The sequence below is a fragment of the Panthera leo genome, chromosome A1 (genome assembly GCF_018350215.1).
Source record: "Panthera leo isolate Ple1 chromosome A1, P.leo_Ple1_pat1.1, whole genome shotgun sequence".
NCBI classification, from domain to species: domain Eukaryota; kingdom Metazoa; phylum Chordata; class Mammalia; order Carnivora; family Felidae; genus Panthera; species Panthera leo.
In genome coordinates this window covers 981326-995000 of record NC_056679.1, presented here as the reverse complement: position 1 = coordinate 995000, position 13675 = coordinate 981326, and the positions used below count along the sequence as shown (strand labels likewise).

At 35.1% G+C, this 13675-nt stretch overlaps 1 protein-coding gene across 2 annotated transcripts in view; it reads right to left on the bottom strand.

The window, feature by feature from the left end:
• Positions 1 to 13675, bottom strand: part of ZMYM2 (zinc finger MYM-type containing 2) — a 104407-nt gene that overhangs the window by 64498 nt on the left and 26234 nt on the right. Inside the window, exons 3-6 of one of the 2 annotated variants that reach the window (XM_042952970.1) lie at positions 6800 to 7301; positions 6445 to 6538; positions 1747 to 2032; positions 62 to 227 (exon numbers count right to left, since the gene is read on the bottom strand). In XM_042952970.1, coding sequence (XP_042808904.1) covers positions 62 to 227; positions 1747 to 2032; positions 6445 to 6538; positions 6800 to 7301 — 1048 coding nt within the window. Of the gene's footprint in view, positions 1 to 61; positions 228 to 1746; positions 2033 to 6444; positions 7302 to 13675 lie in introns of both variants that reach the window. The other variant, XM_042952337.1, reaches the window with a different exon arrangement.

Below are 13675 nucleotides of genomic sequence, written 5' to 3'. Positions count from 1 at the left end.
AAATAAAGCTAAGAATATTCCCGTTAGTTAGAACTAAGAGAGAAGGCACAAAAATACAAACCTCTGTTAGTTTACCACAAATTGTACATCTTGATTTATTTAGAGCTCCTTTAGTAGGATTCTGCTTGTCTTCATAGAGAGACAAACAAGATGTACTACAGAATTCCTGGAAGGATTCGCTTGAATCCACTTGAGCAACAATAGTTCCTTTCATCGTAGTTATATCTCTGAAAAGTAAGTGAACAGCTTAAAGTCAACTTGTATTTAAAAAAAAATCAAACGTAAGAGTAATAATTAACATTTCTAATTTCCACAGATTTTACCCTGGGAATCAAACACCATTTTTAGATCCATTAAATCACGTTTACTATTTAAAAACTCTTGGCAATAAAATGGGAACACAGAAGATAAGGAACCAAAATGATTTCATACTATTAAATCTTTGTCAGTACCCAATTTGTCTTCAAACTCCTTAACAAGGCTTTCAGACATTGGAAACACTTTAAAAAATAGAAATTAAAAAAATCAGTTGTTACTATTTATATGGAGTTTAACATCAAAGCCTAATTTCCTGAGATACAAACTTATAACACCTAGTCAATTCCTTTCCCATAGGTAAGTAGAAAACTTGGAACGATCTAGGTCATGGAAATATGACATATATTCTAGAGAGGATATATGAACTTATTTAGGTACACCCCTATAGCCATAACCCAAAAGGACCCCACCTACCATTCTGTACAGCTCTGTAATGCAATTCGAAATGGTAGGAAACAAAAGTGATGACCTGTGAAGTTTTCCTTTAATGAAATTCTGAATTTCAAGATCCCATACTACAGTATGTAAAAGTCTACTACTGTAAAGCAATCTAAAAACTATGTAACCGTTCCAATACTTGCATTTATTAAACTTGTACAGAGAACCTTTCCAAAGTTCTAAGATCTAAACTATCTTCCCAAATTTGGGCCGCTCCAAGAGATGGCACAGAAGGAAAGCCCACCTGGTTCGACCGTGCACATAATATACCATATTCCACTATTTTTAACTAGTGAAGCAAGACCTAAAAAATAGTGTAAGAAAGAACTGTCTCTTCCCAAAGCTATCCAAAAACTGGTACTTGAGTCTTAAAACACTGGCCATTGTAATGACTGAATGTTCAAAACTAACATAAAAACATAAAATCCAAAGACTTGCCAATTTAAAATAATCTTAATATGAAGATAGTACAAAATTTGACTTATTTTAATGTGATATAAATTGCAAAACAATTTTATCTGGCTAGAATTCTGATAATTAATAATGCAAATAAACATGCATTTTGACAAATTCAAAGAGTTCAATGGAGATCAGAGCCAAAATTAATTACAAGGGCCTGGTATCTAAATCAACCCCAAACCCTATCCAAGTAAGAAGCGTTTTAATCATCAGCCACGCAGTGGTAGTAGGGAATCCTCCAAAGCCACTGCAAATCTGAGTTTTGCTTTAAGATTCAAACAACTAGCTTACCAATTTTTCAAACATCATAATTTGCCTCTAAGACTCAGAATTTTCCTAAAATTATATACCACCAATATTCAACCACATGGAATTATGCTGAAAGGTAAACCTTACCTACACTTGTGGTGAGCACAGCATAACTTAGAGACTTGTCCAATCACTATATTGTACACCTGAAACTAATGTAACGCTGTGTATCAACTGTACTTCATTTAAAAAAAAAAAGAAGAGGAGAAAGGTAAACCTTACTTTTTACACATAACACAAAGTTTCTTTGGAGCAGGCTTGTGAGAGAAGGAAGAAAGGCAGGTGGTAGAACAAAAGAGATGAGCTGATCCTTTTCGTTGATAAGCCGTCTGTCCCTTCTGTAAAGGTTTTTTACAGTTTGCACAAGTGACTTTAACTGGTTTAGTGGGTTGTTGCTGTGCAGAAGGCTGGAAAATCTGTTTAGGAAGTGAGGCCACTGGTGATAAAGAATCCACCCCTGGTTGTTTCTGATTACGAGGAAATGAAGCTGACTGGGAAATCCAAGAATCTTAAAAACAAAATGCACAAGAAAGAATAAATGAAACAGGTATTTATACACATTGGGATCTCTATCAAAGAAACAGTTTTAACTTCCCATCCTGTACAAGTTTAAGACATTAATAAGGCAGCAATGTAGCAGAGAGGTAAAAACCCAAGGACTAAGAATGCCTAGTTGACATTTAGACTCCACCTACTAAACTGGAAAGTTAAATTCTGTACCTAACTCTTCTCTAAACTGGAAATGGTACCAACCTCATAGGAATGGTAACATTAAATAAGATAATACATGCAATAAAACATAGTAAGTAGCATAGAGGAAGCATTAAAAAATATTAGCCATTATTGATTAAACAAGAATTTACAGAATATTCCTTTAAGTAAGGAACACATACATAAACATAAAAGTTGATAATGAAAGTTATAATAAAATTTTGGCCAAACACTTGACAAATACAGGTCTGATAAGCTGTATATACGATTATATTCAAAACACCTTTTCAAAAACAGCTTTTTCCAAGGTGCCTGGGTGGCTCAGTTGCTTAAGCATCCAACTCTTGATTTCAGCTCAGATCATGATCTCACAATCCTGAGACAGAGCCCCACGTAGGGCTCCGCACGGAGCGTGGAGCCTGCTTGGGATTCTCTCTCTCCCCATCTCTCTCTGCTTCTCCCCACTCACGTACCTGCACGCATGCGTGCGCACGCTCTCTCTCTCTCAAATAAATAAACATTTTTAAAAATAAAAACAGCTTTTCCCATGTCTAGTTCCATGGCCTCTAAATAGACCACATAATACCAAAGAAATTAGAGTGTTACACAGAAATGATAAGCCAACATATAGTGACTCATCCCACATCATTATTACGGTCTTACTGCAAACAGTTTCAGCAGAGCACAGAATTAAAAGATATGTGCAACATTAACAGTAGAGTGCAGAATTTATTTTTTCTCTCTTAAGCTGGTACTTAGCAGAAAGTCTCCTGCTTACTACACTAGTTACTGCTCCACAGATCTCTCACTACACTATCAATACCGTAACCTTTTTTCCTTTTGAAACTTTACAGGCCACCATTTCTAAATTCTACGATTGTCTCTAGTAATTTTTTTCTTTTCTAGGTTATTCCAAATTTTCAACTTCCATACATAAAAAGTTACCCTTCTATATGAAAAACAACGGTCTTTTTCCTTCCACAGGAAGTACAAATTTATCTAGAGCTCAGGGAAACTTCTTTATTTTCAAAACCTTGAAGAGGGAGATTTCCTGGTTCTGACCCAGTCCATCAATATAATTATTTCAAGGGGCTACATAACACTGCTACTGAAATTTTACCTTAGTCCGTAATACCCTCTCCACAAAATTATACTTCATACGTTGAATAAACAGTGCATTCTGGAATCCTGTTATTCTGCTATGATCAGGGTAATAGACCAGTTTTAATAAATAGATACATATATTAATGACTACAAAGAAAATACAGTTGGCTCTTGAACAACATGGCTTTGAACTAAGTGAGTCCACTTATATGCAGATTTTTTTATAGTACAGTATTGTAAAAGTATTTTTTTATGATTTTCTTAATAACATTCTTTTCTCTAGCTTAGTTTACTATAAGAATACAGTATATAATACATATCATACAGAAAATACGTGCTGCTATCAGTAAGGCTTCCAGTCAACAGTAGACTACTAGTTAAAAACAAAACAAAACAAAACAAAACCCGAAGGCTACTAGTAGTTATGTTTTGGAGGAGTCAAAAAATTACATATGGATTTTCAAGTGCATAGGGGGTGGGGAGAGAGGGGAAGTTGACACTCTTAACCCTTACTATGTTTTTAAGAGCCAACTGTAGTCACTAATTGAAAATTCCACCTTATGAAGGCCCTCCAATCAAAACTTGTATTTGAACATATGCTCAATTTTGCAGGTTTATCACTTGAACATATTCTTAAAGAAATGAGTTAAATTTAAGGGCATCTATTAACTTGATTTTGAAAAAAAAGGCATACTTTTTTTTCTAATTTAGTTTTAGACCCTGTATAAATAATATGTCTCCATTTATCTATTTTTCAGTTCTTATATATTTCTGCTACCAAATTTTCACATCTTCCAATATGAAAATATTTTTAGGAAGGTAAGTTTTGTCTAAACCTTCTATTTTATTCAAAGGACATCAGGGGGCAGCAGTTTAATTTGCCCAAATCACAATTAGTCTGAAAGCTAGTATAAACAGCCAAGATTTTATAACTCCCTATTACTAATAAAAACAGCACATTTAACAACAAGAGCTAATTCAGAAACAAAAGAGCAAACAGGTATATCTGTTCAGTTTTTTTCTGATAAGTAGTATACATTCCCTTGTATAAGAGCTTGAGTAAAAAGGAACACAATTGGGTTTTTTTTTTAAGATTTTTTATTTTTTATTTTTCTTAAGTAATCTCTACATCCAAAATGGGGCTCAAACCAATAACCCCAAGATCAAGAGTAACACACTATACAAATGAGCCAGCCAGGCACCCCAAAAACACAATTCTTACAATGATATGCCCCTTTGACTCAACAATATCCCTAAAGAAGTAAGTATTTCAAGATACAGGCATAAAAATATCCTTAAGAGTTATTTAAATAGTGAAAACTGGAACCAAGCTAAATAGAGAATAAATCAAACATATAGACTTGATATGGTCAAAAGTTCAAGATGCTTTGTTAGGTATTTAAAGGGGCAGTAGGAAGAAAGAGTTTACAAAACAATACCTAAACTATGATCTCAGGTTAGAATTAAATGTACTACTCTCAATGGTGAGATTATTTCCTTCCTCATACTTATGTTTTAAAAATATTTATAATTACAATAAAGACAAAATACTTATTTTCAAATTAATTTGAGCATTAGCATCTTAAACTTTTATTTGAGCCTGAAAGTTACAATGAGAAAGAAACTAACATATAGACAGCTGACGTGTAAGTTTGTAAGACTTTTCTGGACAGCAATATGACAATATATTTCTACAACTTTAAAATGCTCATACAAACTCACAGATACATGCCCATACCCAGACTTGCCTACGAAAATACATATACACACATAGAGGGAAAGGGTCTTGGAAGGCATGAGATATTTTACAAATTGAATAATAAGGAACATTATTTCTTCCAAAGTCATTATAAACCAGATAGATTTTTTTTCAACCAAAAGTCTTTGGAAGGATAGGGACAGTGATATCCTTTGGCCTTGTAACTTCATTTCTAGAAATATACTCTAAAGAAATAATGAGAAATTTGAACAAAGATGTTCATCATAAATCTATAATAGTAAAATATGGGAAACTGTAAACACCAAATATGGGAATGATATATCCATATCCACTATGCAGTCATTAAAACTTGTATATAAATGTTATTGGTATGAGAAAATACAACATAATATTAAAATGGGAAAAAAACAGGAAGCAAAATTATTCAGAGTTGCATGTCAACCAAGTGATAATGCAAAGGAAAAAGACTGAAAGAAAACCACTCAAAGGACTGACGCGGTAATCTTCAGTTAATAAAATACTATCAGGGATTTAATTACAGATTTTCCAAACATTCTTCAACAATTAAATATCACTCATAACCAAATAAAATAAGTAAAAAGGAAAAATGACCAGCATTTTACAGCATTCTACACTAAGCTTTAGTCATTCTTTATTATTCTCCACAATTTCTAGGCTGATAAAGTTGCTAATAAGCCTAAAAGGATGAAAAAATGAGAGAAACAGAAAGAAGGATATATGAGAAAGACAGACATATAAAGGTTTAGGGGCAGAGGTGAAAGATAAAGGGACATACAAAGACATGGTCATCAAAAAGCCAGAGTTCTTGTAACTTCTCTTTTTAATGTTTTCACAGAGCAAAACTGTCTAAAGAAAAATTTTTCAGATAGTTGCAAAATTTACCAGCCTTCAAATATTAAAATATAAAATGCTAGTAAGAAAAAATTAAAATCCGATAAGAGTCAAAATTAAACACAAGTAAAGTAAAAACAAATCTAAATGTGCCCATTATACAATACTAGGTTGTTACATAAGTGTGTTTATCTTCTTTTCACTATTTACACATTACTACTAGACAGAACTAAAATTGTATTAGCAAAAAGTAATTACATGACAAGTAAGATGCCAAACTGTTAGACTTCAGTGTTAGTTAATGTAAAAGGCATTTTTCTCCAATCTTTTAGACATAAATTTCTATGATTTTCTAATAATCTGCAGAGAAATACATGGTTTTACATCTTATCAGCTAAAATTTCAAACTTACAAGTCAATAGAATTAACTTAACTTACATGAGTAAACTAACCGAGGTAGTACCAATTACTACAATAAAAAAAGGAGCAAGCAAATAAATTCGTTTACATGGGGTAGATCACGTACTGCTTACCAGGATTATGATGAGTTGCAGATTCTCCATTCTGAAATACGTCTCCTGCCACATTCATTCTACCAGGATTAAAAGGTCCTACTCCAGTCTTGGTCTGTGAAGTTAAAGATGGGGTGTATGTTTGTATATTAACACCAAAATTACTTGACTGCAGTCCGTTAGAGACATCTCCCAAGTTGGTATTCTGCAGGGATGTTACATGTGTAATCATTAAGTTCATATCTCGCCCGTCAGTATTTTCTAATTGGCCATCATTCACAGAGCTTACACCTGTTTCTAAGGTTGTAACATTAGCAATCTGAATTTCAGAGTCTGGTTCTGTGGTGATACCACTATTACCCATTCCTGCATTTACCTTACTTCTTGAAAAACTGGAAGTGGAGAAATCCACATCATTGGTTCTGTTTTTAGATTCAGGAGGTCTCCGTTCAATAAAATTGGAGGAATTTTTCTCTTGCCCTTGATTTGTTTCCATGTCCTCTTCATCATCAATGACAATTGTCTCACTTACACTTCCCTTCTGAGAAGCCAACTCTTTTGAGGATGGAAGAATTTTGGAATCATTTCCTTGTAGTTCTTCATTTTTTGATGATGTAAATGTTACAGTCCTTTGATCAGCTACCACTGGTGCAGAAGGTGGGGGAGGTTGTACGGGTTCGATAAAAACAACATCATCATCATCTTCCACTGATGAGTTTTGAAATTTATTAGATCTAGAAACTAAAGGATTAGGTGGACCACTAAATGAATTTCCTACATTGGTGAGACTAGTTGCCATGGCCGTACTCCCTAATAAAACAGGAGTCTGATCAGTCAATTCTAATCCTCCCACTGAACCTGTGTCCATGCCAAAAAACCTGTCAAGGAGATGGAAAGAAGAAAAAGAAAACAAATGTCAGTATAATCTTTTGCTTTTCTAACTGAAAGATTTATTTATTTATTTGGTTTTTATTTTTAAAGTTTATGTGTTTATTTTGAGATAGGATGTGAGCACATGTAAGCACGGGGCTGGGGGGGGGGGGGGGGGGGGGAGAGACAATCCCAAGCACGTTCAGCACTGTCCATGCAGAGCCTGACGTGCGACTCAGCCTTACAAACCATGAGATCATGACCTGAGCCAAAATCAAGAGTCAGACGCCCAAATGAGCCACCCACAGCACCCCTGAAAGAACTTTTTAAAGATAATTTTCTTTTTTATTCTAAATGACAATTCTTATTTAATAAAGGAAAAATTTGGTATCCATTCTATGATGTCATTCACTAAATTTCATATAGTCTCCATGGGAACCTCTTGCAATATAAAAAGGTAATCTTCCCATTTTCAGTAATGATATGTAGTATATTCCCACTTCCACCACCTCCTTTCTACCATACTATTTAAGCTATAAACTTTACCATTGGAAACATGGATAAATCCTTCAATATACGTTTGAACAGGAAAATAACAAAAACCTTCTCTATACAATAAAAATCCCTTCTCTATACATTTATCCTATGTATCTACTGTATTGAATAAGCTGACATGATCTAATCCCTAATTTCCCTTGCCTCATCTTTTTTTAATCCCTTTTTTTTCATATTCCCTGGCCCCCTTACAACTATATAATCGAATCCTTCTGAGAATCTGAAATCCTTGTTGACCTTAACCAGAAAGCTTAAATCCTTATTTGCCAGGCACTATTGATGTATGCTTTATATCCATGTATCAGGCTGAATAATGGCCCTCAAAGATATCAGATCCCAATCCCTGGAACCTGTAAATGTTACCTTATATGGTGGTAAAAGGGTCTTTGCAGATATGATTAAGGTCAAGAATTTAGAAACAGATTAGCTAGGTGGGCCCTAAATGCACCAGTTTGCAAAGGGAGGTAAAAGGAGATTACAGGCATAGAGGCAGATCAGCGACTGAAGTGATGCAGCCAAGGGATGTTGGCAGTCACCAGAATGTAGAAGAGGCAAGGAATGGATTCTCTGCCAAAGCTTCCAGAGGAAGCCTGGCCCTGCTGACACCTTGATTTGATCCCTGTGTCACTGATTTCCAACTTCTGACCTCCAGAATTATGAGAGCAAAAATTTTCTATTGTTTTAAGCCACCAAGGTTATGGTAATTTGTTACAATGGCCACAGGAAATATATATACTACACTTCCTAGTTATATCTCCAATATAACACTTGATAATAGTTATAATTTCTGTCCCATTTTAATGAAGAAGAATTTATGTCTTGGAGATGCTAATTAACCTGCCAAAGTCACACAGCTAAAATGCATCCCCAGGTCTTTATAACTCAGTAGTCCAAACTCTTCATTACTCTGCTGTATTCAACCAATTATTTTCTGAGCTCCTGATAAATATGCAGGGCTATGCTGAAGCCAAAGAGACTGCAAGGAGTTAACAGTGAAGAGCCAGAAAAGAAAGAAGGTAAGTTCTTGAGCAATGGGAGAAGATGAGGTCATGGACACAGGTGGTAGCAGAACTAATCTTGAACATCAATCACCTTAGTTTCAGTGACTAAACAGGAAAGAAAATATAGAAGAGGCAGAGGATAAAGGGTGGATATAGATTGTAGGTTAAAAAAAAAAAAAGGGACGGGGGGTGTAGGTTAATTTGGAGACAAGGTGGATGGGAATTTGAAGTGGTTTATACATGGTAGCCTAATTTTCATAGAGTAGGTTTTCTGAGATGGTGAGAAAACAGTGGTTGTACAAGTCTTAAAAGACTGGCTCAAGAGCCCCAAGGCCAACTCTTGAGTCTTTTGTAATCCTCTTTCTCTAATAAAGTCCCTTAGCCCGGTTTAAAAAAATAAAAAACAAAAAAGGGTGGTTTAAGAACATTTACTACTTCATATATGCTGCCATTTGCTTATTTTGCTATAAAGAGCTTCTGAAACAATGAAGATGACACTACTATACATATCACTTTGGCAGATGGAGTAACAAGGAGAGGGATAGAGAAACTGTTCATTGTATATTTCATTGTTTTTCTTAATTTTTGAACACAATTTCTCACTTGTTTTTAAAGCAAAATTTAAAGTTTTTAACAACAAATCGGTAATAGAGTTATCAGAGAAGACCTCTTGGCCAGGTGACATTTACACTGAAATCTGGAATGACAAGAAAGATTCCACTTGGCAAAATTGTAGGAAGGGCATTCCTACATTCAAGTCTGAAGGCAATGAAGCTGGTGAATCCAAGCAATAAAATAAAGACCAATGTGGCTGAACAAGGTAGGGAAGAATTGTAGGAGATATAAAAACATGCACAGAACAAGCTTCCAATGCCAACAAGTTAATTCATTAACTGCATTCAACAAAGATTTACAAAGCATCCAACCTAGTATGCACAAGACACTGATCTGGACACCTGAGGGCGGTGGGGGGAGAGTGGGAATCAACAAACAAAACACATCCCTGCAATCAGAAATCATGAATTTTAAACACAAGTTTGGATTTTACTGTAACAGGTTGAAACATTGCAGTGTTTCCACGAAAAGGTTAACATGTCACTTATGTTTTTAATACATCTCCCGGGCTGCTATGTGGAAAATGGATGAGAAGGCAAGACTAGAGGCAAAGAAACCACCTAGAAGGCCATTGATCCAATTGAGAGATGATGGTAGCTGAAAACAAAGGTGACGACAGGAGATGGAAAAAAATTGAACAGATTAGGGTTTTTTAAAAAGCAGATCTTACTAACATGAAAAGATCAGTAAGATTACTGTGGACCGACAAACAGTTACAAGAAAACAGAGTATTATTACTACAACGTTATGCATTCCCCAAAAACCCATACACACACATATTCTATTTTTCCTAAAGTACATAACTTTTATGTAAATTCATGAAAAAAAAACTCTGTAAGGATCACACTATACTGATAGACATTGCTTATGGGAGAAGCAGGGAGTCTGAGTAAGAGAGGTGACCAACAAGTCGCACTTCAGATTTATATTTTTTAGAGAGAGAGAGAGAGCACACAAGCAGAGGAGAGAGGCAGAGGGGTAGAGAGGTAGAGGGACAGAGAAAGAGAAAGAGAAAGAGAGAGAGAGAGAGAGAGAGAGAGAGAGAACGAACCCCAAGCAGGCTCCATGCTCAGCACAGAGCCCAACACAGGGCTTATTTCCATGATCCTGGGATTATGACTTGAGACAAAATCAAGACTCAATTGACTGAGCCATGCAGGAGTCCCACAAAATTGTACTTAAGAGTCAACATTAATCTAAAAAGAATTTCAGGCAGCTAAGCACCTGAATGAATAATGGAAAAAACAGGCACCTGGCTGGTTCAATCAGAGGAACATGTGACTCTTGATCTTGGGGTGATGAGTTCGAGTCCCACATTGGGTGTAGAGATTATTTAAATAAATAAATGTTTTTTAAAAATAAATAATGGGGAAGACAGGAGTCAGTAACAGAAAATAATAAAAAGTTGATAAAGCGTTAGTTAAAGATGAAGGAATTATCACCAGATACAAGAGGAATACAGGTTAAGCACTTTTCATAGACATTAAACAGGGGTATATCAACCATTTTATGAAAACACTGGATAGACCATAACTAATTGCTCTTCTCACTGCATGTCTAAAACAGTGCCTGGGCACAGAGTATACACTCAGTTTTCCCAAATATTTGTGGAAAGGCAAGAAGGCAAAAACCCCTACGTTAACTTTGATTACCAGAGTTATTTTTAAGTAACCTTTACTTATAAAATTCTGATCCCTTATTTGATATCTACTCTGCTATTCTCTAACCATTAAGCATCTTACTTAAACCAAGTTTAGTTTCCAGAGGGCATCACATCCTATTTAACATAGTAATGAAATGTTTGTAGTAACAAAACAGTATTTTATAGGAATGGCTATTGTATTTTCATTTAACTGTGACAAAAACCTCTTCTGAGTTAGATAAAATAGATTTTAACTTTTCTATAATAAAGCCATACTTCAATACATTAAAACTACCCATGGTTCCAAGACATCAGAATTCAAGTACTATGTATAAAGCTGAATTCCATAGGAATGCAAGCTGGTGCAGCTACTCTGGAAAACAGTATGGAGGTTCTTCAAAAAACTAAAAATAGGACTAACCTATGACCCAGCAATTGCACTACTAGGTATTTATCCAAGAGATACAGGTGTGCTGTTTCGAAGGGACACATGCACCCCATGTGTCCCCAGCACTATCAACAATAGCCAAAGTATGGAAAGAGCCCAGATGTCCATCAATGGATGAATGGATAAAGAAGATGTGGTCTATATATACAAGGGAGTATTACTCGGCAATCAAATAGAAATCTTGCCATCTGCAACCACGTGGATGGAACTGGAGGGTATTATGCTAAGTGAAATTAGTCAGAGAAAGACAAAAATCATATGACTTCACTCATATGAGGACTTTAAGAGACAAAACAGATGAACATAAAGGAAGGGAAACAAAAATAATATAAAAACAGAGAGGGGGACAAAACAGAAGAGACTCATAAATATGGAGAACAAACTGAGGGTTACTGGAGGGGTTGGGGGGGGATGGGCTAAGTGGGTAAGGGACACTAAGGAATCTACTCCTGAAATCATTGTTGCACTATATGCTAACTAATTTGAATGTAAATTTAAAAAAATAAAAAATTAAAAAAAAAACAAAAGGTGAATTCCAAAACCAGTCTCAAAATCATTGCTCTGAGAGCAAGAGCTGTATGTGCACCAGTGTGGATGACATGCTAATACTGAAAAATGGCAGAAGATACATTTATATCTGCTTTAAAGAAAATGGATAATTGTATCTAAAACTGTAAGGGGTGACTACTTGCCTTTCACAAAGATCTACAAATTACCATTCCACACTCTAAGATGTTTTAAATATTTCCAAAAACTAAAATATATATACACCATTACTCTAAAACAGTTCCTCACTAAGGAAGACTTCTTTATGGTAAAACAATAATCTATGCTAAGGGAAACCTTCACATAAATTTAAGTAAACATCAAAAAAAATTTTAACATTACCACTCTATAGAAGGTATTAAAAGTTGAAATATGCTGAATAACATTGATTCAAAATTTTCATAACTCAATGAAATTTTTTAAAAATTAGTACATCCATCCAGTAATATTTAACATTTATTTGATGCTTGTTATGAGCCAAATCTTCATGTTAAAGCAAATCCATGAAGAAAATCACTTTGTCTTCTTTATACAGATCTAAAAACAAGAGGTGCTGGCTGGCTCAGCTGGTTGATCATGCAACTCTTGATCCCAGGGATGTAAGTGTAAGTCCCACGTTGGGCCTAGAGCTTACTTAAAAAAATAATCATTATCATCTTCAAAGCTAAGTTGCCCAAGACCACAGACAAGAAGTTAGATGTCAGGATTTGAATATTCATGATATCCAATATGTAATTAAATATTAAACAATAAAATAATATAGCACAGTTCTTATTAATAAAAAATTCAGTAACACAAAAACCAACTCAATATTCAAAATATGCAAGTATCCAAAAGAAGAAATATCAAGCCTGGGGCACCTGGATGGCTCAGATGGTTGGGCGTCCGATTTCGGCTCAGTTCATGATCTCACAGTTCATGGGTTCGAGCCCCGCATTGGGCTCTGTGCTGACAGCTCAGAGCCTGGAGCCTGCTTCGGATTCTGTGTCTCCCTCTCTCTCTGCCCCTCCCCCTCTCATGTTCTGTATCTGTCTCTCTCAAAAATAAAGAAACATTAAAAATTAAAAAAAAAAAAAAAAAAAAAAAAAAAAAAAAGAGGTATCAAGCCCAAGTGCCAGGCTAAAAGGGGATTTAAAAAAACAAATGAACTTTAATTTGCAGTTAATATTCATGTGCCATAAGGCAGGAAATATCCTCATCAAGGTAACAATTTTCAGAGGAATAAGGCATAAATCTATTGATGTTATGATATGAAATGTATAGGCTTTTGATGCAGTTAAAAGCTTTTAATGCTTTTAATGCAGTTTTAATGAGTTCTCTGGATCCTTTCTATGGTTTTAGCACACCTAAAACAGAAGACCATTTCCAACACAGAAAAGCTAGAACTGACTTCCCTCTGGTGGCTGGCTGCTAGGTACCAATTCATTCTTCTCGGAAGAAAACAGTGGAGCAGAGAATAGAACTTTCTTTACCAGTTAGTTCTCTGCAGTAATCAACTTCTCAAAAACAGAGTAAGTACTCAACTATAACAACTGTTCCCAAATCCTAGACTATAAATAAATTTCGCCACCTCTA